The sequence below is a fragment of the Sylvia atricapilla genome, chromosome 3 (assembly GCF_009819655.1).
Source record: "Sylvia atricapilla isolate bSylAtr1 chromosome 3, bSylAtr1.pri, whole genome shotgun sequence".
Taxonomy (NCBI): Eukaryota; Metazoa; Chordata; class Aves; order Passeriformes; family Sylviidae; genus Sylvia; species Sylvia atricapilla.
In genome coordinates, this window is record NC_089142.1 from 29,928,639 (window position 1) to 29,954,346 (window position 25,708).

General features: G+C 35.4%; 1 protein-coding gene across 13 annotated transcripts in view; it reads left to right on the forward strand.

The window, feature by feature from the left end:
* RIMS1 (regulating synaptic membrane exocytosis 1) overlaps nucleotides 1-25,708 on the forward strand; it is a 301,446-nt gene that overhangs the window by 254,571 nt on the left and 21,167 nt on the right. For 9 of the 13 annotated variants that reach the window (XM_066315004.1, XM_066315003.1, XM_066314990.1 and 6 more), the window contains one exon: nucleotides 8,164-8,396. The exons of the other annotated variants lie outside the window; for them this stretch is intronic. In XM_066315004.1, coding sequence (XP_066171101.1) covers nucleotides 8,164-8,396 — 233 coding nt within the window. The remainder of the gene's footprint in view (nucleotides 1-8,163; nucleotides 8,397-25,708) is intronic. 13 annotated transcript variants of the gene reach the window in all.

Sequence of the window (25,708 nt, forward strand, 5' to 3'; positions counted from 1 at the left end):
CTTCAAAGCCTGCATAGTGTTCATTAAAAAAAAAAAAAATTAATTTACATAGCAAAAAGCCTGATCAAGATTTTGAGGTGAAGCCATAGGGATAAAGCCTTCTCTAAACTCGGTTAGAGAGCAAGGTAGGAATTGTAGAAAGATAAAGAATGGTTTTCTCACTTGCCTAGTTTATTACTGCTGTGGGAAATTACTCTCTGCCCCATAGTTTTTGCATGATTAATGACAAGTCATTTCAGACATGTCTTTGTTGGTGGTCATATGCTGCCTGTTGCCTGGGAGCTTATTGTGTCTTGATGCCGTGGATTCAACATCCCCATCATGTAGGAAATTTGGAGCACAACTCACACATGATTCTTTAAGGTTCTGGTTTGTTAAACCCAGTGACAGAGTAAGGGATTGCATGGTTGCACGGTTGCTGAGTTCACCAAGCAAAATGGTATGATGGCACATGAAAAACCTTTCTCTGCAGAAGCAGAGAGGATAGTGAGGGTTTTGTGGCTACAAATGATAAACTGAACATCTTTTGGGGGATCATAATATAATAAATACTTCTGATGGGACGTTGCAAAGATTTCTTTTGTTCAGTTTCCATAGGAATTTTTAGGAACTGCTCTTTTCAGAAAAAGTGATGAAAAAAAATTTATCCCTTAGTTTTGTTATTCTCTTTCTACTTCACAATGAACTCTTTCCTTCCAGGTATTATTGTCCACTATACTGTTTGAATTCCTGTCAGGTTTGTCTTGAGCCTGATGGCCAACAAACTTGCATCATGCCTCCCTGCATCCTGGACAATCTAGCTAATTTCTCCCAAATGCAGAATAGGCAAGAGGTGCATCTCCTGAGAAATACTGACTTTCTGGCTCATTTCTGTTTCATTAACTGTGCACTCCCCAGTTTCATCAAAGAAAAAAACACATTGAGCATGTACTGTGATTAGTTAATATTGCTGCTCAGGTGATCTGTCTTGGGGCAACGACAGGCAGTCTGATGTAACCTGAGTCAAAACTTTTACTTTTTTCAGGGAGAAATAGAGGGCAGTAGCCTCTAAATTATTACCATAAAGGCAATATAAATGGTAACATTTTAGATAAGCTGCTTAAAAAATAAAATGTATCTTCTTTACCCCCCAAAGAGTACATTACAGATGGAAACTTCTGGTTCTGAGGTCATTTATGTACAACACCAAGGTGAAGCCAGAGTAATTGATGTCCTAATTATTCATTATCTAAAGATAATGATTTTTGAAAATCCATCATTATAAACTGCTTTATGTATCTGTCAGAGAGGGAGGGAGATGGAGTCTTTAATCCCTTCAGAACATCTGTACATGAAAAATGTACTATGGAACATTGCTTCTGCATTTTTAATTATCTAATTATGCTTCCTCTTTCAAAGAAACAGCCACATCACCAGCAGTTCTTAACGATTTAAAAAAGATGGAAAAATTGTTTTAATTGGTTTTTCATTTAATTACCACATTTGATAAAGATGAAATGTAATCCATAAACTTTTAGTTTAAGGACATTATGCTAATATTTTAAACAGGCAGTACTTGTTATTTTTAGATTAAAGAAATGTAGGAAAATATTTTTAGCCATGGCTCAGACCTGAGAGTACTTCTCACTTGCTTTATCTTCACTCAGTGTACTATATTTTTAAAGATTTTTTCTGCGTTTTGTTAGCCCTGACTTTGCACTGTCCCATTTAGCTTTTCAGATTCTCCTCCTGCATTTCATATTTTGTTGCTATTGCCTGTTGCTATTAACTACTTTTGAAAAGGAGTAGTGAACAATCTATTTAATATCAACAATGTAGCATTTTTTACACAAAGAACAGGAAGACCACAGGTACTTCAGTGCCTTGTGCTTTAAAGGGAAATAAAACAAAAGGGAAAATCACATTACTCCTGAATGTCACACAAAGCAAAAAAAGGGTGAATTCAGCTTTCTTGGTACTTAAGAAAGCTTCCTTCAGTACTGAGCTACACATTTCTGTATTTGTCTTACACACACATACCCAATATCTATTTTCTTGATTCAGATTTAACATTTACCTCCTTTCTATACTTGGTACACTTTAACATAAATTATATGGGGCTATATGCAGTCAAGTGTGGGTCATTTGAGCTGTTTGCCCTTTGATTCACATGAGCTTTTCCACATCAGCTTTAATAACAATAGTTAACCCTGAGCAGTGCCTCTGGGGTGGCTGCTTTTGTGTTGGTTTCATTTTATGATTCATGTCATTAGTTGGCTTTGGGCTGATGATGCCTTGGGTATGTGCAGGCAGACACAGAGGCTCCCACATACAGAGACAATTGCTCTGCTTTTTTCAGAAAATATAAATTAACTTGAAATATTCTTGGCAAATAATAAAAAAACTGCTTATCTTTTGCTTGGAAAATAGTTCAAATCTGCTTATCTTTTATAGTGTTCAGACTTAGTTTCTGAATTGTTATTCTTTCATTTCATGGAGAAATGCTAGTTTTCCAAGTTTAAAAAGTAGAAATCTGTCAGAGCTGTGAAGCTGGCACAATTCAGTGGTCAGTGTTCTCCTGAGAAAAGCATTTTCACAGCCCAGATTCTAATAAACTGTACTCCAGTAAGGAAATTTCCTGATCTTCTAAAGTAGAATTTTAACTAGTTAAGCTCTCAGAGGAGGCTGCTGTAACAAAACCTCCCCCAGCCCTTACCTCAGTGAGAGTTGCACACTGAATACAGTGGGGCTGGGGATGTGTCACCCCAGAGGGAGCAGCTGTGTCACTGAGTGGTACTTACAGGCAATGTAAGAATATTGTCAAAAACAGGTATAGCTTACAAATTACTGATCCTCAAATATCTTAATACACCAGTAGGATTTTAATATGGTTACTTGACAGCAGAAGGAAAGGGGTTTTTCTTGATTCTAATAGCTATAGGACAAATTTCACCCTAGGACAATCTAATATAGGATCAACATGCCTGTTAAATCAGTATGTACTTCCAGTTGGTACAGACTGTACGAAATCAATATTTTATAGTGGTCTAAAAATGGTTTCTTGATTAATCAGAGAGAATTATAATATAGAATATATGTTTGTCCTTTGGTTTTTAAAGCACAATGTTTTAATTACTTTTTAATGCTAATGAATATTTATAAATATTTATTAAAATTGTAAAGTAATTTATCTTGCAGCAAATGTTATATATCATATATAAAATAAAATACAAATGCTTTTTCGGAATGACAGAGAAATTTGTAGATAAGTAATTAAATGTTTGTATTTATTGATTATACATCATATAATACTAATAAAAAGACACTTATGTTTAGAAAAGTAATTTTTCCTCAATATTAAAATATCTTCCCTTTGGTCCAGAGCTGTTATGTGTTTAGGAGATCATTAGTATTCATGAGCTACCTCATTGCAAAAGGGTGCCACAGGGGCTATGAGTTCCTACGTGATGCTGCATTCAGCAGGAGAGAGGGGAAGCGCAGTAGTTTGTGCTGATGGGGGACAGGGATTCTGCTGAAGGATTCTAGTTGCTGCAACTGTCTGCAAAGAACTTAAAACATCATCTACACAGCAAGGAATACAGGGCATAATTTTTTACTCATGGCTTGCATTATTGGGAAAATGGGTGGAGTAAAAATGAGGGCTCGTGAAAATAAGCACCTAAAGTACTTTTTTATACATCATCAGTAATTCTGAGAATGAAGGAAATGCTGTAATTTTAGCAATGGTTAATCATTTCAGATTTTTTCTGTGAAAGGATATACTTCCAGATATTACATAGGTGAGTGTATGGACAACTATTTTCCTAGCTTTCTTACCACTGTTTTACTATCTTTCTTTTTCAGGTGGAATGTGCAGGTATTTTATGTAATTACTGAGAGATACTGAGGGTATATCTATATACCAATTTTTTGTCCAATATGCTTTTATGGATCTTGAATACATATATAGTAGTTATCTGTACACAAAAGATATATAATGATTTAATACAGGTACTTGGCATGATATCAGTTCTATATAGTTGCGTGTGCTGTACCAACCAAGTATAATCTACATTGCTTTTGTGGCTTGCTCATCTTACAGAATTTGTTTCAGGGTTAATGTTTTATGCGAGCTTGTAACTCACACTACTCTTTGATTAAGTTTTTTTGTCTTAATAGCTCATTCTTCATTCCCACAGATATAACTTTCAGGCAGGGGCAGCTTACAAAACTGAATGTGTTGATTTCTTTTAGAGCTCTGATGGCTGACGTGAACACAGTCTTGATGTTGCCTTGTGTAGTTCTGATACAACTTTAGATGAGATCTGTCTCAACTGCATAAGTTTTGGCAGGAAATATAAGCATTTTTCTCTTGGTAGAGGGAGCAGTGTCTTCCCTGCTGATGCAGGAACCTGGGGTAGTGAGTGACCCCAGTGCTGTGGGTGCTCCTCTGCTCTTCCTGCAGTTAGAGGGAGGTTTTATTTAGAAGTCAAATTGAATTAAAAAAAAAAAAAAAGTTAAAAATCCAATTACTCTTTTTCTATGCTCAATATCTGTGAAGTAATACACAGGCCCATATAGATTGACTGTAACCATTCTTAATATGCACATCAGTTATGTTATAATGACTGTAATTAGAAATCCTTAGAAATAACATAAGACTTTTGCCAAACTATTCATCAGAAAAATTGCTAAAGACCATAAAATAATTGTAAATAAAGATTTAGTGAATTAATTTATTTATTACAAAATTAACTATACTGAAAGAATGTTATCTTCATTATCTTGCTACAGAAAAAATATTTATTTATTTTGTTATGATAATTGGTTTAAATATAATTTAGCAATTAACCAATTTTAGCCAGAAGCCTGCAAAAACTTGCATCTGCATTTAAACGGATGTTATAATAATCCCAGTAAGTCTGGAAAACAAAATAAGAATTTAGGTATTTTGTTATCAAAACAGTTAAGTGCCAAGGAATATATCCATGTAGATCTTTTTCTTGTTTGTGCTTCATAAATTAAACTCTAACAGTAGTGAAGAACGCAAGAGCGTGAGCTAGGAGCTTTTTCTTCAAGTGATAATCAGTAATGTAATGGTGAAATATGTTCAAAGGGTACTTAATTACATGGTATAAGAATTCTGAATTTTAAATGCCCATTCTTTTGAGACTGTTTCAGTTAATGAAAAATAAGAAACTAGCACAGGGATTAGATGAACACAAAGAAAACTTAATCTGTTTGCGTTGTTATGATAAGAGGAAGTATTGGACAGTTGTAGGATCCTTGGGTCTATCCCATTATGCCAATCTCTAGCAAATTAATAGCTATTTTATACTAGTGCACTAGAACATATTTCTTACGAAAGTAGGACTTTATATTTGCAAGGTGAAAACAAGTATAAGATTAATTTGAATTCTAAATTTCTCTTTTCTTTAAAATTAAGATAAATCTTCTAGTTCCCTCTACCTGTTGCAAAGAATCAAAAATGAAATTTATATGAGTCTTTTTTAAAAAGCATTTTTTCTATTATTCAGAAATTTCTGAATTTTCTGTATTCCCTGAATTAGTGAATTCGTACATCAAAATTTTTTTTCCAAAACTTAAATTGCTATCTTTTATTATTTCGCAGCTAGTGGACATCCTAAATACATATTAAATAAATGCCTCCTAGATACGTATTAAATACAATGAGATTAGAGCATTTCAGGTAAATTGTAAAAAAAAAAAAAAAAGTGAAGGCTGGCATAAAAACCTTGTGACTTTAGTGTTTATTATATTCATAAACACTTGAAATTCAGTAGAGCAAATTCAATAATAAAGTAAATAATTATTTATTTGTGTGGCTGATTTTATAGTCCATTGAGGTTTAGTGCTAGAAATTATAGGTTTATAGATTAGTATGTCAGCAAAGGACATAATATAGTTCAAATGTCAACAGATGCTCTCAAAACAAGTATTTTCAGTGTCTTTCCTCTCTCTCACTGATATTTTGTTGCATTAACTCAAGAAGTGACAGAATTGATGACTCCAAGGCTCAAAAATGGGAACGAAATGACTACAGAAAGCTTTTTGTAGGGGCCATTGTTGGCAACATAGAAACAGTCACTGAAATCCAATTCCAAGTGCTGTTAGAAAGAAATTGTCCACATGGAAAGGAGTTGTCCATGGCTAATCAAAGTAGGAAGTAGGATCTGTCAAAAAGCCTGTGTGATTCTGCTCTCTCTTTGAAATGGCAAAGTGTCTCTTGCTCCAGAGAAGAAATCTGTTAACAGAGTTGCCTACTATCACCCTAGAGACATTTTCTTTCCTACTTGTGTGTAGAAGATTATATTTTTTGAGTTTTGGTTTTTTCCCCCCCTGCTAAAATTCCTCCTAGAATGATTGAATATGTTTGTGTGTGGGCTCACATTTATGTGAGAGAGTGTGTGCTGGGGGAGAATGGTGATAAATGGTGATATGTGGCACACATCAGAATATGTGTGTCTTGTATTTTTACCTTGCAAACCCATAAGCCAGTCAATAAAATTTCTCTGGGACAGGAGAGAACACATTTTAAGCTCAGTGTATGTACCTCAGGTAGTCCACTAAAATGAATTCTTGAATACTTCAGTGCATCAATTCTTGAAGTATTCAATTCTTGAATACTTCAGCTTGTTCTGTTTGATGGTGTAGGTGGTTTTTTTATCTGAGCTTAACAGGAGCAGATTCTAAGTGCTGAGGGTAGTTAAAAGCCTATGCAGGGGTTGGCAGGGATCTTTCTATGAAGTGTTGTGTATTCCAAGACTATACTTTTCCAACTTCACTTTGAAAGAATACTGTCTATTTTTATGTGCTCTTACCTATGGTCACACATTAGTAACTGTCTTGGTGACAGTAAAACAGAGCTACACTGTTTTAATTCTAGTTTAGGGATGCACATTTTTACACTTTCCTAGACATGTCTTGGGACAGGACTGCTTCAAACTCCAGGAAGGCCCAGATCCATAGAAGTTACAGGATATCATCTTTTCTCCTATTGACCCCTTCATTTTTCACTGGCCTGTCTGAAAATTGCCATGACATACAAAAGCCTCTAACCTCACTCTTTCTAATTTTGACTGGGGGAGAGGTAGTGAGGGGTGGATGCGAATGGGGGCAGGGGTCGGCCATTGCATCTGCTGGAGAGGGAACTTGCTGGGAAAGACAGCAGGACTACTGCTTAACAAATAAATTTTACTTCAAAATACTGAAAAATTGAAAAAAAAATTTCCTAAAATAGCATGCTACCAATAGCTCTACTAATCAACAATACAAGGTCAAGGAATTTCCTACATGCCTGGCTGATTCAACAACTGCATCTGAAGTGAGTCCAACTGCAACCTAAATTTCTGTGCCTCTACAGACTGACAACTAACTATATATTGCCATTAGAGCTAGAGCACTGCTTGGTTACAGCAGATTTAGGACTGTGTATTAGTATGTCCTGTGTGTACTTGAGACTGTTCTCTGAACTGTGTTTGTGAACACTTTACCCTGCCCCTATACACTGGAGCAGAAACAGGATTTGTATAGAAACATTCAAATGCAATTCAATAGCTAAAGGAACTCAAACAGAACTGACAGAGTAATTTTTCTGTCATTTAATGAAAATTCTACTGGTTTATTAGGGATTTTGCCTCAAAATTATTTTGCCTTGTGTTTATTGCATTTACCTTTAATGAAGTAAGAGACTGAAGACCTAAAAATCACTAGATATTTCTGTGAAAAGTATGAAAATTTAGATGATGGTATCTTCATTTCTGTTAGGTTTTAAGGCTTTGGTGAACCGTACTGATAAGATGCATGTGTTAAACTACCGGCCCATGTTAATTTTCTCTGGATGTAAAATGGCTGTTTTATTTGTTACTGTATAGTGGGATATAGACAGGAAGGCTTTACATAACTTCTGGATCTCTTTCTGTCACTCTGAAAAGCATGGGGAAGTGTTAATTTTATTTATTTCTCTCAAATAAGTGGAGAACAAACAATAATATTGGAGAGATGTACTCCGAGGAGCATCAAATTAAGCTTTTACTTGTGAACCAAATAAATGGAACTGTGTCAAGACTTAAAGTAAATTTACTGATTAAAAAAATAAAAAGGCTTTTGGAACTGCTGTTACACAGCCAAATTAACATGTTTGTTTTTACTTTGTGACTGTAGTACATTTACTCCTAAAATGCAAGGCAGACGGATGGGGACTTCAGGGAGAATCACTAAGAGCACAAGTGTGAGCGGAGAGATGTATAAGCTGGAGCACATTGATGGGAGCCAGTCGGACACGGCTGTCGGCATGGTTGGAACAGGTGGGAAGAAAAGGCGTTCCAGCTTTAGTGCCAAAGTGGTTGCCATAGTGTCTCGAAGGAGCAGAAGCACATCTCAACTTAGTCAAACAGGTGAGTGAGACACACTCTCTTTGGAAACAGGACTCTCACCAAACGCGGTTTACCATAATTTCATCTGTGGCATCTTTGTTTCATGTATATGCATATAGACTGCCCGAGAGAGAAGATTTTCCAGCTGTAAATAAATTTCTGAGATATTAATTTTCTTTGATTATTAAACATCTGCAGGAAACAATATACAAATGTCTTTTAGAATATGTGCTGTGGTTGCTTTCTCTCCTGATCAATAAAAGCTGTTGTCTCTTAGAAACCTTGTTTACAGGTAGGCCAGGAGATGCAAAGAGACATATGTTGGTATCAGCAATGGATAATGGTTTGCTAAGACCAGCTTTTTGTGTGTAGGAAATTTCTTTTAGCAGAAGAGTGGAGTGTGAATGTGGGAACTGAAATCTGAGCAAATGAGTGGAAGTTATGCAACTCAGATCACAGGTTGTACCGGTAGTGGCATAAAACAAATTTTTTAAAACTACTTTTGTTTTTTAAGTTGAGAGTTAATCCAATACTTTTTTTTTTTTTTTTTTTTTTTAAGTAATACTGGCAAGTTGGGGTCAGTGATTTCAGATAAATTAGCTGACAACATGAGCATAAACCTTCTAGCTCTCTATTGTGACTCCAGAAATCTTAAAAGCTTCATATCAGCATAGCCTCCAGGAACAAAAGCTCATACAGAAAGATACAAAAGGGAAGAAGATTGTTTTAGAGTCCCTGTCCTGCTCCTGGACCCCAGCAAAGATGTCTGCTTTTATCTTCAGTGGGAGCAGGACCTGACCCTAAGGGTTCTTTCTCACTAAAAGAAGGAAAAGCTTCAGCCTAGCATGCCATGCACTCATATTTCAGCATTCCTCTTACATAATTAGGGTATCTAAACTAAGGTAAGTAAAAATATTGTTTATTTAAATCATCAAATATTTCCCCCCTTTCCTCTGGCTTTCCTTGATTGACAGATAAGTAGTAGAAATTGATCCTTTCACAATTAAAGCTTGGTCAGCTTTAACAAAAAGATTGTTTTACTTTTCTACACTACTCATGAATTTTAAGCCGGAAAGTATATAATCACGTAGTTGAAACAAATGATAAGTGAAACTGGTGTATTTGAAGCCCAGAACTGTAATTAATATTGTATTGTTCAAGAATGCACTGTGACTGAGACTAGAATATTGATAGTTGTATACAGTAAGATGGTATTTTAGATGTATCAGAATCAACAAGTGCTCTGTAAGTAATAAAAAGTGATATCGTATTGTAGAAAGAATTTCTACACTGATATTTTAGTCCACTTAAAATCTGAGCAGTGACTTCCAAGCACTTCTCAGTATCAACTGTTTAATGCTCATATTTTTCTGTTCTTCATAGAAAGGTAGTGTAGCTCTCCAAGTTTTGCATGGTATAATTTTCAAAACAATAGGAGTTTTGCAAGGAATGGAACTTGTAAAGTTTTAATGAAACTCAAAGAGCAAATCAGATATGAAAAACATGATTATGTATCATTCATCATTTTAAACCAGTTCAGAATCATCTTTACTTTGTCCTGTTACTCAGGCTAAGAGTATTATCTGTGGCATAACCAGAGCAAATAAATGTGTCATTTTTTGTCAGTCACTAATTTGGAATGTTGTCAAAAATCTGTGAATTAAATTAATGCATTTTTTAGAACAATATAAGCATGAGACCTGATAGATTTTCCAAACGACATCGCTGGAGACTAAATACTCCTATCCTAAATCAGGGACCTACTTCCCTTCCTTCCTGTATTATACAAGATGAGAGGAGAAACCTAAAAATGTCTATTTCATTTTAATGTGTTGTGCAACTTACTAATGTGTCCACTACTGAAAACTATAGAAAATTGCTGTTATGACAATATAATATCTACTGGGTACTTTAAAATTTATTCTGTGAAAATTGATTCTAATACGTAAGTTCTGAAGTTTTGGAACTGATGTGAAAAGTTATGGGCCTCTAAAAGTGGTGCCAAGTGGGAACTTCTGGGACAGCTCTTCAGGAACTGGAGGTGTGCTGTTGATGCAGTATATGTATTTTAAAGGAAGTATAAAAATAAAGAAATAAATGTGTAGCCTCCATAGATTGTTCAGGTTTTATTTCTGTGACTTACATGATTATAAGTAGGAGAAGCATGACACAGATATTGTTTCTGATTTGTTTCTGAAAACTCAAAATAGAAAATGAGAAATAAAAAGGCAGATTTTTTTTTAAAAGCTTAGGTTCTATATTTTTATGGATTGAGTAGATCTGAAATTCTAGTTTACTGCTGTCTTGAAAGCCAGTAAAGTTCATTACTGTTTCACTTTTTTTCACTTGAAGAAATGGTCAAAAAGGGCTGAATTCGACTTTTTGTAGATAATTCTTCCTTTTAGCATACTGCTGGGGTTTGATATTATATAAAAATGGAAGTGGTGTGTATGGAACTGCTGCAAGAGAGTTAATATTTGTACGATTTGATTTTCTGTTGAGCTGAAAAAGGAGTGTGTGTATGAGCCTGTGCATACGTGTTCGTGTCTGTACACACACACATGGATTTCTTTGCACTTATGGAGCAGACCCACTTGCATGTTGGACTTAGAAGGACCAGTAATCATTATTTTACACACTCTGGTTAGTGCTGTTGAAAAATATTTATTCAGAATATGTGCCTTATAGATGCTCAGTGAATGAATTGGTTTCTATTTTATGTAAATCTGCAATGAAATTATGTATTTTTTGCTGCACCTTCCTTTTATGTTTAAGATTTCATAATACTTTTAGTAACTGTTCTGTGAAATCCCTACTTACTATGTATTTGTTCATTGTGCCCACAAATTGGATTTTTAGAGTGTTCACCAGAAAAAGCTTTTAATCTTCTAACAATATTCTAATGAAAATCCAGCTCTTCCTATGCTATCACAGTTAAAAAGAATAAAAGGAAAAGGGCACGAAAAGAAGCAAAACTCCCAAAATGACCGCAGAAAATTGAAAATAGCTCCCGGCATGCATAACCATTTTAGTTATAATCAAAATTTTCTGACTTTCTTTGTCAGCCTTATTTTGGTAAATAAATACATAAACAGAATAAATACCTAATTGCAAATTTTCTGAATACAGAAACTAAACTTTAAACCATCGGAAAATTATAGGAAACTAGATTAGGATAAGAAGTCATTGTGAGTTGTCTCAATTTTGTGTTACAACACTCTATTCCCTTCTACAGAATATCTAATCTTGTAGTTTCCACACCAATGAGTGACTGAGGCCAGTATTTATCATACTACATTTTGATTTGGGGTTTGTTTTGAATGAGATGAAAACTCTGTCATAGGAGAGAAGAATTTTATCACAAAATTTGTACCACGTATAGAGACATAATGATGCATTTCAAAGTGGATAGAGCTAATAGGAGGGGTGTCATCAGTAAAATGAGTTCTTGAGAGAAGGAAAATTTCAATCTCAGGTAAACCGAAATATTCCCATCCCTGGATCCCTCTCAGTTCTCCTGATACATGCAGACGTGTGCCTTAAGAAAGCAAAATAATTCCTCCCTTTTGATTTCTACCCTCTGGTCACCAGATAGTGTTTAGAAAGATCATCTATTTGTAGAAGCCCACTTTTCTTCTCTTTAAGTGCTGACAGCAGCTTCCAGCTATTTTGAAGATGAGAGTAAATCTCATCTCACAGATGAGAGTAAAATTGGTGCAAAGATGGAGAGCTAAGGAGCTTAGAAGAACGGACAGCATCTCTAGTTTGACATTACACTGATACCAGGTCAACTTTCTAAATGAAAGCACCTTGCTGTGTTTATGGTGTGAACCACAAGGAGATCTTTCTGTGTAAGAACCAAAATTATTTGCTTTCCATCTTCAACATCTGTTGAAGTTCAACATCAGCAGCCTGAAATGAGGCCATAGGCATGAATGTTTCAGAGGCAGATTACATACCATGAAGCTGAAGTCAAGTCTTGTCACAAGGTGAAAACAGAATGAAGAAAAATCCTTTTCACTTATGTGTGTCCCTGAAGTGATACTTGGAGGGAATCTTGAAGTGTTTCTCTGTTTCCCTCAGGAAGTAATTTGCAACCTGAGAAAAAGGTTTATATATATTTCCCTATATAAAGAATAAAGTTTCCTGCTAAAGTATGTTTTCTGTCATTTTCTGCAATTTGCCCTATAAAGAAGTGGCTTTATGTTATTTTAAATTAAGCTGCAAATTCCCAGTTTCAGATAATATAAATATTAATATCATCTAAGTGAGGAAATTGTCACTAAGCAGTAAAGTTCTGATAATCATGCATCCCACAATCTATCTGTGCTCTCTTTGTGAGCACACTGCAGCTTAAAGAACTTTATCCAGTTGATTGCCCCATGTTTCACTTTCAAAGACTGGTCTCAAGACAGCTTTTTATTATGGTTGGATGACTGAAGTTAAGGTAAAGATTTAGAAAAGAAAACCTTGTCCATTACTCTGTTGATGGAGAATATGATGGTTCACTGGAGGTACTTAGTGGCTGTTAACAAGCACTCCTAGGTTGTGCAAAAAAAAAAAAAAAATCTTGCTTGGGAAACATGGGAATGTAAGCAAAGCAGTGCTTAAATTGAGCCTTCCAGGCTCAGAGCTACTTCAATTCAGAGTAGACACTGCCATTAAAAAAAAAAAAAAAAAAAAAAAAAAACCCCACACAAAACAAAAACAACAACAACAACAAAAACCACACACACAAAAAAACTAACCAAACAAACTAAAAACAAACAAAAAGAAACAATCAAAACCCAAAAGCACAACATCCACCATCTCCAGTCTGTTAATCTGTTCTTAATTTTTTTTCTTTTTTTAAATGCTGGCAGCAGTGTTTTATTGTCCATCCTTGCAGTAATTTTATGAAATGAGAGATTTCATACAAGTATAAATAGTATGGACAGAAAAAGCAGATAAATAATAAATAAAATATGCTGGAGGGCAAAGGCCTTTGGAATAAGGATGGTTTGTTTGTTGGTGTTTCCTGAGAACACCATTGCTTCTTTGCATAATTCTGTTACTTTTTTACAAGGTTTGTGATAACTTTTTCATGCAGTGGGCAGGCTTTATTTTCCCTGAAATTTCATGATATTGCTTGATTGATTGAATGACAAGGATGCATTTCTGAGCATGATTCTTTTACTTCATAACATGACTTTTTTTAAAATTACTTTAATGAAAGAAATTGTGCTTATTTGATAAGAAATGATTGCTAGGCAAAAATTTAAAATACTTATTTTATCTAGAATTTAATAAATCATCTATCATTATTAGACTTGATAGAAAGCATGGGAATCAGTAAGGAATACTGGATGTCAGAAAGAAACTAGATAGGAGGGAGGCATTAACTGGTTTTATTAAAACAAGCCAGAGAATATTAGTTGACTTTTAAGACAAAACCCACAGGCAGATTTTGTTAATATTTTATTATGCTGCTAGAATATGATGGTGAAACTGATTTATAAAGTATGTCAGTTCCTGGTAATCTAGGGGGAAGGATTCTTGCGGATGGTCCTGTGCTGGACCATGAGTTAGATTTGATGATCCTTGTGGGTCCCTTGTGCGTCCCTTCCAACTGAGCCTATTCTGTGATTCTGTGATTCAGTGACAGATGAACTTGAGGATAGAATAGTTTTTCTGAGCAGATTGCAAGTTCATTCCTTTCAGAATGAGTAATGAAAATTCTCAGATAAAAAAAATGCAGGAGACTTTTTGAATCTAATGGACAGCACTGTCAGAAACTGCTATAATAACAAATAGGTATAATTGGTTACAAATAACTTTTATATTTGTATCAAAATTGCAATAAAGTTTCTAACAATCAGAATAGAGAGAGATGTATCTTAAACCTATCAGAGCATTTAGCACAATAGGGAGAGAGCCTTTTTTTTCTTGTTTGTGTCTTATCTAGCATTTTGCTGTTTCCATAGGATTTCTTTTCTGATATTACTTTTTGTATTGCCATCTCTTGTTCGTCCAAGTGGAATGCTACAAGATACAATATTTTCTAATGGCAAATTCAGAAAATTAGCTTTGAATTCAGAAGTAACATGAGTCTTCAGCTATAGAGTTACCTCACAGATATAACCTGGTCTACTGTAATTCACGTGTTGTTCTCTGTTTTTTTAGAGGAGCATTTCCCAGTATTTGCTTGTGTTGGACATTGATCTCTGCAAGAATGCGTTGTATTTACACATGAGCTTCCTTACCTACAGATACCTGTTTTGTTATCTTAAGTCTGTGTGGTTTGAAAATGTTTTCCTTAACTTTACACTGTGTGCACTTGGAAAGTAAGTTTCAGCAGCCTTGCAGAAGTGTGGTGGTCTGTCCTGCAGCTCCTTCATTCGCCTTGCTTGTCTCGTCAGTATTATCTCTGTGAGAGTCTTTCCTGTCTGGGTTGGGGTTTTTGCCAGAGCAGGCCCTTAGAGCTTGCTCTACATAGTTGTGACAGTCTATGAGGATAATGGCTCTGTTGCACAAAAAGAAGAATGTAGGGAGATTGACATGTAAAAGGATTTCTCTTTTCAGCCAATTTTAAAAAAGTCTGTAGTGAGGCAGTAGGGATGGTCATGGTGCCTTAGGGATGGGGACAGGATCTGGGCTCTGCACTTGACACCCAACAGGAAAGAGCAACCCTGGTCCCAGCAAAAACTCTGAGCTGCTCCTGCACCCAAATGTTTCTGCAGCAAGGGGTGGAGAAGAAGGGGAGGGTGATGTGGAAGCAGATGAAGAATATTTAAAAAAGAAAAATACCTGATTGTTTTCATAAGAGGAACTCTTTGTTCTAGTAATGATAGTCAATTTTTTGAAACTCTTGAGTGAATGTAAGCACGTTCTCTTTTATTTACTGTTGCCGTCTTGCTGAGGAATTCACTACCCGTAATAGAAACACAGTTCAGTTCCAGTTACTCATCTTCCAAAAGATTTCCTAATAAGGGCTAGTATTTTCAAAGTCCCACTGCTCTGTTGAGTTAGTGTTACATGTGGTTCTTTTCCTTTTTCCTGAAGTGCAAATTGTGACTTTCTCTCCTGTTATGCAGTTGCTTGACTTTTACTCAAAAGTATTGCTCTTCTTTTGTATTTCCAACTTCTGCCTGGATTTTTAAATAGAGATATAACTGCAGCAATGACTGTTCTTAGGGCTATTGCCAATATGTAAGCAACATGGGGTTTAGGAAAATTTATAGCTTTCCAAAAGTATAATCTTGATTATGCCTAAACTATGTCATGCATGTCTTGTACAATTTCAAAATATGTCACATGTATTTAATGTGTATCTTCACTGCTATGTTTATATTGTATTTTTTATACAAAGAAAAGGCCTTCTTATAGTTCTGACTATATTTAACTGAGCACTGTTTAAAGAGAATTTTTATTTGATTTTTATCTGATTCACAGTGTGTTCACAAGCTCTACTTTTTGCAAGTATAAACACAGAGTTGAAATAATACCAAAATTATGACAGAAAAAGGAAATAGAATGGTGCCAAAGGACTACTAAGAGGGGAAAAAAAAATGTACTGTCTTCACATTAAAAATTTCTATGTAAATGCCTCTCGTGAAGAGCATGTCAATCTAAAACTTGTATTTTATTACTCTTCATATGCTTCTTGCCTGATTAGATCCACAGATTGTGTTCTGGAATTTGTAGAAATTTTTTGAGTACCTGCAGTCATTCAGAGGAAAAATGCTTTTCCTCTGTGGCACAGAAATTCATTCCTTTCTCATGGAAGAATAAAGCCCTCTTTGTTTAGTCAGATGATTGAGCTTAATTTTGATACACTTGGGGTTTTTTTTCCTTTCAGAAGCAGTCTTTATCTAACATAAACCTTGCTATTTTTTTAAATTGAGATAGCCTGTTCAACACAGTATTTCAGATACAGGTATCATATCGCTAAATACAGTAGGGCCAAGAAATTATGTAGTTTGGTATATTTTAGAAAATAGAACTGACTTTGTAAAAAATCTTGAAGATTTTTTTTGTTTTATGTCGAGGGCTTTTTTTTTTGTGGGGGGCGTTGTTGTTGTTCGTATGCTTTTGGGAGGTGTTGTGGGGTTTGGGAGGACTTGTTTTTTGTTTCGTTTATGGAACATTTTATAAAATCATACTTTTGATGATAGGATATTGGTGGGCTGAGTTTAAAAAAAGATTCATTTAATGAATCCAAAGAAGCATCAGATTTAGAGACATTATTTCAGTCTTATTAGGATTTTTACATGTGAATGAGAAGGTAAGTTTTAAGAGTGTTTTCATTCAACTTTTTTTGGCTAGAAATAGAATGATTAGCAACAGAATCCCAATAAAAAGCAATAAACCTAATATAGGACAAAAACCTGTTGTTTTTAAGATATTTTCAAGGAAAATAATAATAATTATAATGATGATGATAATAATAAAGCTTGCTGCTTTACTGCAGCTGACTGTGTTAGTGTATTTATTAAAAAAGCTGTATACATATATAAGGTAGCTATATAAGTCTGCAATACAGCTAGTGGCCCTTAGATACTCTGAACTCTGTATCATAAGTAGTGAAATATGCAGAATTTAGTTAAGTTATGGAAAATTATTCATATAGATTTTTAAAAATTTATAAATTATTTGCAAGTTATTGAAGTTGATGAAAAATTATTTCCAATCTAAAAGTTTATGATTTGATCTTGAAAGGACAAGATTTAGCTTGAGTATTTCCTAAAATATAAATAAATATGAAGATCATTTTAAAATGAAATGCTAACAGTGTCAGAGCAGTATCAGTTCATAAAGCATTTCAGTATTGCTGAATCTTTTCCTTAAAAAATTTCAGCCGAAACTTTCACCCAGCTTTGCAGAACCCTCTAGGTACCTAGAGCTCCAGTAGGAGCTTTGCATATGGATAGGAAAGAGTCTGAGCACACCTGAGGCACTCTCTTAAAAGCAACTCCCTTCTCCAGTACTTTTCAGGTATCAAGAAGGGAGGTTGGGTCCAGCTGGCTGAGACCCAGGTACCAGCAGCATTGCAGGACATGAGTGGACACATGATAAACAAGGACAGGCACTGGCCGTGGTCCCACATGCATCAGTCTGGCAGTGTTTCTACTCCCCAGGGCTACTGGCCAGGCCAATGTTGACTTTGTTTCCAAGAAGACAAAGAGCAGCAGTTTAATGTAAACTATGTGACAAAGGAATTACATCTCTGATTGTATAACTTTTATTACCCAGAGTACTCTTCATAGTTTCGATGGCATATAAATTAAATTATCATAAGTAATAACCACTTTGACAAGTCTTAAAATAGAACAAAGATAGAAGAGATGAAAACAAGCACCTCATATTACTTGCGAGTCCAAACTTGCTTCCTAACAACCAGTCTGACACACAAAGAGAAGGGAAAAGGGGGATTGAGGTGCTCAGTTAACTACTTCTTCTTCAGTACAAAGCTTGGCTCTTCAGTGGCATCTGCTCGCACTTCATGCATAAATGTGGCTGATGAGCAGGGGCTTTTATCCCCTGGAAATATCTGATCCCTGTGCTTGTGATTGCTTTCTCAGCAAATCAATCAGACACTAGTGAGAATTTTACAGGTTTGTATTTCAATATATCCTTGTATTTTTGCGCTGTCTTTTCCTTCATACATGTAGTAGTATTTAAATTTTGAGTGATTTTTGATCACTCCATTTGACTAGCCAATTTATTGCATCTTAGATTTTCTTCAAATTGCCAAGAAAAGACAAAGAAAAAAAAACAATTCCAGGAAGTCAGAGATGATGTGATCCCTCAGTCACTGGCATGCTGTCAAAGTACATATATTTTGTTATCAACTGTGGCATATTTTTACCATTTGCATTAGGCTTTTGAATATTCTGACAGCTTTTCTTTATTTTGATAAGCAATTTTTAGAAGTGATTTCCATGTAACTTCCAAAAGGGATCCTGTAGTGAAAAGTGATGTTTGTTTATATCTATATTGATTTCTATGGCAGTGTTAGGTGCTAATTATGTCCATTATTTTGGTATAACTTACTCTTGAGTATGGCATAAAAATACTGTGCAATGCCGAAGTTTAATTGGTGTTTCCTTTTGTACAAACTTCAATATTGTTACTTAGACCTCAGTAACAGTACGTGTGCCCTCTGTGTATCCTCAGGTCTGTCTCAACATGCTTGAATTTACTGAAATTGGACAATTTGTTTAGATTTTCAGACGGAAGTCTACAAATATTTAACTGCACTGCCATAGAATTAAGACATTGAAAAGGCTAAAAGATTAAACTGCAGTATATGTTCAATGAACTGTTGTGATTTTATCCTCAAAGTTACTTGAGAATAGCTTTGAAATTATGTAATATTTATAGATATACTTGATGCTCACAGACAGATACCCACATATAATTTATTTCATTTACCCATTCACCCATTTTTCATGTTGCAAAAATTCAGTTTCTGGTGTCTAATCACTTCAAAAGGTTCACTTTACCAGGAATCTTAGAAATGAGATGTTTTAGTTCTCAGAAGCTCTAGATGTCTGACTGCCCTAACAGAAATGCTCTGTGTGATGGAAGCTTGACTCTGCTTCAGGTCGAGCCAGGTCAGTGCTAAGCCCAGAGGAGGCAGTTGTCTTTCTGCTTTACTTCTGTGATCTGTGAAGCACAGAAGTTTCATGGCTAGATAAGATAGGGTGGCTGCCTAAAACAGTTCCTGCCTTTGAAGCTTGGGTTAACTTTGATTTTATGTGGTGGTTGGAAAATATCAGTGTGAAACACTACTAAAAGGTTGGGGGGGTGGTGGTGGTGTGTTAATGGTAGATTCTGTGTCTTTGGGAAAAGAATCAGTGTCTTGGGAATCCATTTATTTGTGATGACTTCTCTGGTTTCAGAACAAAACTTGTCAGATTGACAAGTTATCTTAACACAGGTGTGTGCAAATGGACTTCCTGTTTACAAAGCAGGTTAAAATATCCAAAAGCTCTTCCAGGCAGGAATATCAGGGTTGCTGTTTTGATTACTTTTGCTTTCACATGGCTCTTGGTGGCTTTATTTATAGTTCTACCATTTGATTAGATTTGATGGTGCGAAATGTTCTCAGAGCATGGCCAGATTTAAACACTGAATTAATTAGGGATAGATGTGACCTAGGATTTATGTATAAAGGACATAAGTTTGACCCATTACTCAGTCTTTAAAAGTTATTCTACTGATGATCTTCTGTTTGAACAGCTCTTTTCTAGAGTTCATGGTCAGGGCAGGGTGAGGGGATTTCTTTGACAAGGCTCATCTGCTTTCTTCAGTCTGGACTCCAAACATTAACTGGGAAAGATGTTCATGGGGCATAGAAAGAAAACCCTCCAGGTTTCATACATGGTAGGGCTGGTTTGCTTTTTTGCATAATGAAAGTTCTCCATTGAAGTAGTATTCATTGCTGGGAAAGGAATAATTTACCAGGAAAACATTTTGAGGGAGTCAGTTGTCTTTAACTTAGGGGCACACCATGTTAGGGACCAGGTTCTTGCCTAGGTAGAGATTCTCCACTGCACTGTGAAGGGTCACTTCAGGAATGTCACACACAGGATCCAATCTAGTAACCAAACTCTGTCTCAGTAATAGTCCTTGTGAGGCAGAACCACCCCAAGAGCTGATTTGAAAGAACTGAGTTTTCTGTGTATATTCTAAAAGGAGTCTGGCATGACTAGCTCCAGTGCAACATCTACTGACACTTGAAATTTAGTGAGCTGGGTCCCATTTGGCCTGTGCCCAGTCCCCTTTATTTCTGCTCCCAACCCTTTCCTTGGTCCCCCTCAGAAGCAAGGGCTTTCAGCTCCCCCAGTCCTTCATATCCTGTAGCTGAATCCTGCAAGGTTTTCTGTTGCCCATCTTGCATGGAGGAGAGGTACAGGGCAGATTTGCCTGGATAGAGGAGATCTTACTTAAAAAAATAACCACCTCTGGGCTGCACAAAGTAGCCACTTTCTTGTTCTTGCAGCTCTATATGCAATAAGCAAACTGTGCCAGAGCACCAGGCTTGAACCTGATATTGCTGGGTGATAGTAAAATTCAAATTACAAATGCAAGAGTGCCTTTGGCACACATATTTCCCATAGATACTACTGTCTTAAGATTTCTGATTCTAGTTTTGTAAGCCTTGCTGAGATGCTGTAACTCTAGCTCATAAGTGGTTTCTCTCATTTGCTGTACTGATTGCTCAGCATCCATAAGATGTAAAGTAAGTTTTCTAAGATGCTGTGTGAATGCTAATCACGAGGTATGGTTATGTGTCTGTTTCATGTTTTTGTATAAATTGTTTGCACAAAAGGAAATACTAATATGTTTGTGTTAAAGAAAGTGGGGTTGTCAGCCCCAGAAGAAGTGCCATGAAAAATTTTTAAGAAATCCATTTGTTAATTGTTTTAAATGTGATCAAATATCTGGTGATCGCCTTAAATATCCTACTTTTTTCTGATGAGCAAATGACATCAATAAAACTAATACTATGTAATTGCTATGAATCTTTCCAGTCAAAAGAAAACTGAATAACCATGTAGATGGAAATGACACTGTGAATTGTAAATTTATTGTCACTTGAATTAGTTGTACTCTCAGCACAACTGTCATGATCCAAACATCCAAACAAACATTTCCATATATCATCAAGCGGAATGTGTAATAACAGCACCAGTGATACAATGTTTATGATGAAAATGTAAGTACTTTAGTAATATTCTTATTTTGTGTATGTACCGTTAATAAAAATACTACTTTTTTCTAGGATATGGTACTGCCAGTTTTTGCATGCTGGGAATATAATAATGCTCTTAGTCTTCAAAGGGCAATTGGGGAGCACAACAATCTGCAATGTGCTGTCACTCACCCAGTGCCACCCTGGTGCTGGTACACTGAGCAGTAAATATGTTATCTTAGTCTTACTTGGGGGTTATGTGCCAATGCTTTTGTCAATACTATGCTTTCTTGGTATTGTTTAAATACTACTTTTTGCTTATAGTTGCAAATAATCTGTTGCTAAAAGAGCAAAAAATATTTGGACAGCATGAAGTTTAGTTGAGTTAGAAGTGAGGAAGAGAAACAGGAAGGCAAATCAAATGTCCGGTTGGATCAGTGGCTGATTCCATAAGGGAGGCTGAATGGTAATAGAGGAGACTGAGAGGGAATCTCATCAATGCATATGAATATCTCCAAGATGGGTGTCAAGCAAGGAGTAATGGCCATAAATAAAAACAATAAGGACACCCACCTCAACATGAGGAAGAACTTGTTTACATTGAAAGTAATGCAGAGCACTGAACAGGCAGAGCACTGAACAGGCTGCCCAGGGAGATTGTGGAGTCTCCCTCTCTTGAGACATTCAAAACCCACCTGGAGGTGTTCCTGTGTAACCTGCTGTAGGTGGCCTTCCCTTGGCAGGGGTGCTGGACCAGATGATCTCCAGAGGTACCTTCCAACCCCAACCATTCTGTGACTCTGTGATGTCAATTTAGGGTGACAGGTGTGACGTCTCCTGACTTTCTTCACATGTTTTACTTTTTATCTGTGTTCATGTGGTGCCTATGACTACAATATTGACAGTACTTATGACAGAAGCCATATGCCATAGAGAAGTAGGATCATCAGTTTTTGTTAAAAAAACTATGTATGAAGTTGCAAAACTGAGAAGTGAACATTGATGCTTTTCATTGTAACATGCTTTTTTCACTTAAAGAGCTTCCCACAGCCGTGCAAGTCAACATGTTAGATGCACAGGTAGTTTCTCTTTACGCATAAAAATGGTCTCTTTGCTGGTGGGATATGCTTATTTTTAGGAAATAATTTTCTTTCGAGAGTTTGATGCTTCAAAATCCCATTGATTTCAAGGCTTAGGAATTTAGCTGCCCAATAAGACTATTCTGTGAAATAAATGGATGCCTTTTGAAGATTTTTTTCTGTTGTTCAAAGTTTTCTATTCTCTGAGAGTTGTAATAGCAGTATAGCAGTCATGTTGCAATCCCAACTGGAGCAAGAACTACTATGGCTACTATGTAAATACGTACTGTTGAACTTAGTAGTGCAATTTATTTTATGTGCTCTTAATTTATATTCTGAATTTTATAGTTCATGTCAGACCTCTTTAGCAGTTGTGATGGTTCTTTGTTCTTTGCATTGTTGGCAGCCATGGACCTTAAAGCATTTTACAAAGGAATGGTAAGTGCCATTGTCCCATTTTATTGAGGAGCAAACTCCAGGACTGCAAGTGACCCACTGAAAATCCCACAATCTGCAGAAAAGACAAGACTTCCTAAAAAGTTTACAATTGTAACTGTGAGATTAAAAGATATTTGTAACTCTTTGTTTCCTAGGAGCATGTGATAAGAGAAACAGTAATACAGTGTGCATATATGTGTGTAACCACTTGTGTGTAATCTTTAGACAGGGCTGTTGTTTTAAGGAAAGAGTCTGTGGGACATTAAATTTCCATACTTTAAAGCATGTCTATGTATCACATATTAAACTTGTTTAATAATGTTTACAATATAAATCACGACAGTAATGTTTGATGCCCAGACATGATAAAGTAGGGCTCAGCTCTGTGCTGCTGGGGTGTAATGTGGACCATGCATACATTTAGTCTTGGCTTTGTTTAACATTTTCATTTCTTGTGTCCTCCCAGTAAGAATGTTCCTATTTAGGAGATTTTAATTAATTACTCTTTAGAGGTTACTTGCTTTAAGGGTAAATAGCATAGATCACTCATTGCAGTGTAAAATTAGCTAAATGAGCAACTGATTAGTACCTGATTAGTTGATGTATTTTAGTGGTATTATAGAAGGTATATTGACCACAAGCTGAGTCAGGATCTGAATGTAAGAAGATGCTAAAGTCTTTTAAGCTGAGAACTCAGTTCTATGAAGAAATGCATAGGATATGTGAACAGATCATTAATTAAATTAAAATAGAGTCATCCATCCCTGGGTTGCCTTGCAAATGTCTATGTTTATACTCACATCCCTTTGACTGTTCTTTTAGCTCATGTTTTGTACTTCAGAAAATAGTATGGTGACATTTGTTATCCTACTTGATGGCACAGTGCTGAACTCTCTGTAACAAGATGTTTTCATTGCAATTGCTAGGTTTTTCACCGAAATAATTCTTATCACTGTCAAAATCATCCTTAAAAAATACCTGAAAATACTGTGGTTGTCTGCCTTGCTGAATCAGAAGGTGGTATGATAAGAGATCATTTAAGTGTACACAAGGTATTTTTCTCTCCCTTTGTAATTCTGAAGAAAAGCAGATCAGAATTTCACCATGATTCTGGGTTGGTGCTTTATCATTGTCCTGTTGGGATGAATAGAACAGAACATAATATAAACTCACTGATGAGGGTTATGTTAAAAACATAGGACTTTTGAATATAAATCATATCCTAGTAGCAAATATTTCAAATTTTCAGGCACCATTGTGCTGGAACGGGAGTTTATGAGCAAGTTAACTTTGGTTTCTAAAATGTTTTATTTTCCTCACTGTTAAAACAAATAATGTCCCATTACAAAAGTATTGGAAATTTATTTAAATATTATGTCTTAAGTATCCTTATTATGGTGAGGTCCAGTCCTATGTATGCTTCACAGGGAATAGCCCCATGGAGATCTACACATGATGAACTTGCTGAAAATTCTGCATGTTTTTGTGGATATATAAGACAAAAAAAAACCCACTTCTTCTGGATATAGGGAAAAGAAAATATTTAACAACACCATGCACTTTATATTTGTTTTAAATAACCCATGCTTTTATATTTTGTTTGTTATACTCAATTACTCTGTTTAGCCGTAAGTTGCTTTGAGGATGACAGAAAAATATATAGAAAAGTAAGGGTCTTTGAAAAAGTTTTGGTCTTCATTGGATATCTTCCTCTTTCCCAGTGTGGCATTACAGATAATGCAGTCTTCAGAGAAAGACCACTACTGGGCAAGGGTTAGAAAAACTGATTCTACTTAAACATTTCAGTGGAAAAAACCATTAACTATTCTAAGAAATTTTCTGACTATATGTTGGAAGATCTTGACTTGAGAGAAGTGCTTTCAATTTTCTGCTCGAATATGTTCTTGTTAAAAATTAAATCCATATATGAGAAGCTGAGAAAAATAGGAGATATCATGAATAAAAATATTCTTTTGAAAACAGTATGTAATTAGGCACATCATATGAAAGGATTATTAAGTAAATTAATTTTTAGATTTGAGTAATTTTTAGTGATATTGGCTCCTGTTACCACTGAAATGCAGATTAAAACTCACTTCAAAAGAAAGTGGAGATTGTCTTCATTATCTATCTTCAATGCTGTGTCACTAATTGATAGGGCAAATCTTGTGATTGCAGACTATTTATCAAAAATATTATTTTTCTAATACTGACATACTATTTTTTATGTTTTTCATAGCCTAAAGATAGTGTGTTTAATAACATATAATTATGGTGATTTAAAGGCTGCGAAATAGTTATTAAAATAGCTATGTAGGATACTTAAGTTTATTCGAAGTCACTTCTATATTGTTCTTACTCTGGCAGTAGCTATTTCTTTTAATTTATCAAGTAGCTTCACAAAATTTCTGTTATATGATATTTGCCTGCTCTTGGTGTCATCTTTCATTGTGATTTTATTAGAAGTTGGCTACTAATTAGATAATTGTATTATGTCCTATCAAACCTTACTTAGTCAGGAAGGTAGTAATTACAGCTTTATATAAACAAGCCAGGGTTTATGCAATTTTTATTGTTTGTTGTTGTATCTCAAATCTTCTGTCATATTAGATTCTGTTGTGCCCATGGAGTTTTAAAAGTCTGACCTATTATAGAGGTTATAATAACAGAACTGCATGTTTCCTTAAACATAGACTGTGTATAAAATACAGCAAGACTCTGCTCTGATCTTAGATTTTACCAGATGTGATTTTGATCCATTGTGTATGTAGGAATCTTTTTTTTCTGTGCATATATTGTGTTTATTTAGACAGCATCTTAACCCATGTGGAATTCATGTGTCTTACTTTTCCCTGCTATTTAATTTGTCATTGGTATTTTTATACCAACCTGTGCTCAATAGCAGCTACCCTCTCACACTTCAAACACACCCAAAAAGAACCACTCTCATTAATGATCACAATAATCCTAGGCAGAAAACAGAGGCTTATCTGTTGGTTCCAAGAAAAAAATACTATCTGAAATAATTTGTGTAATATAGAGATAATAAGAGATTAGTGCATCTGTTCCAAAGAGCCTGACCTTCAAACCATTACCTCTGCAAGATTCAAGCACCATGATGTAATCCTGCTATGAAA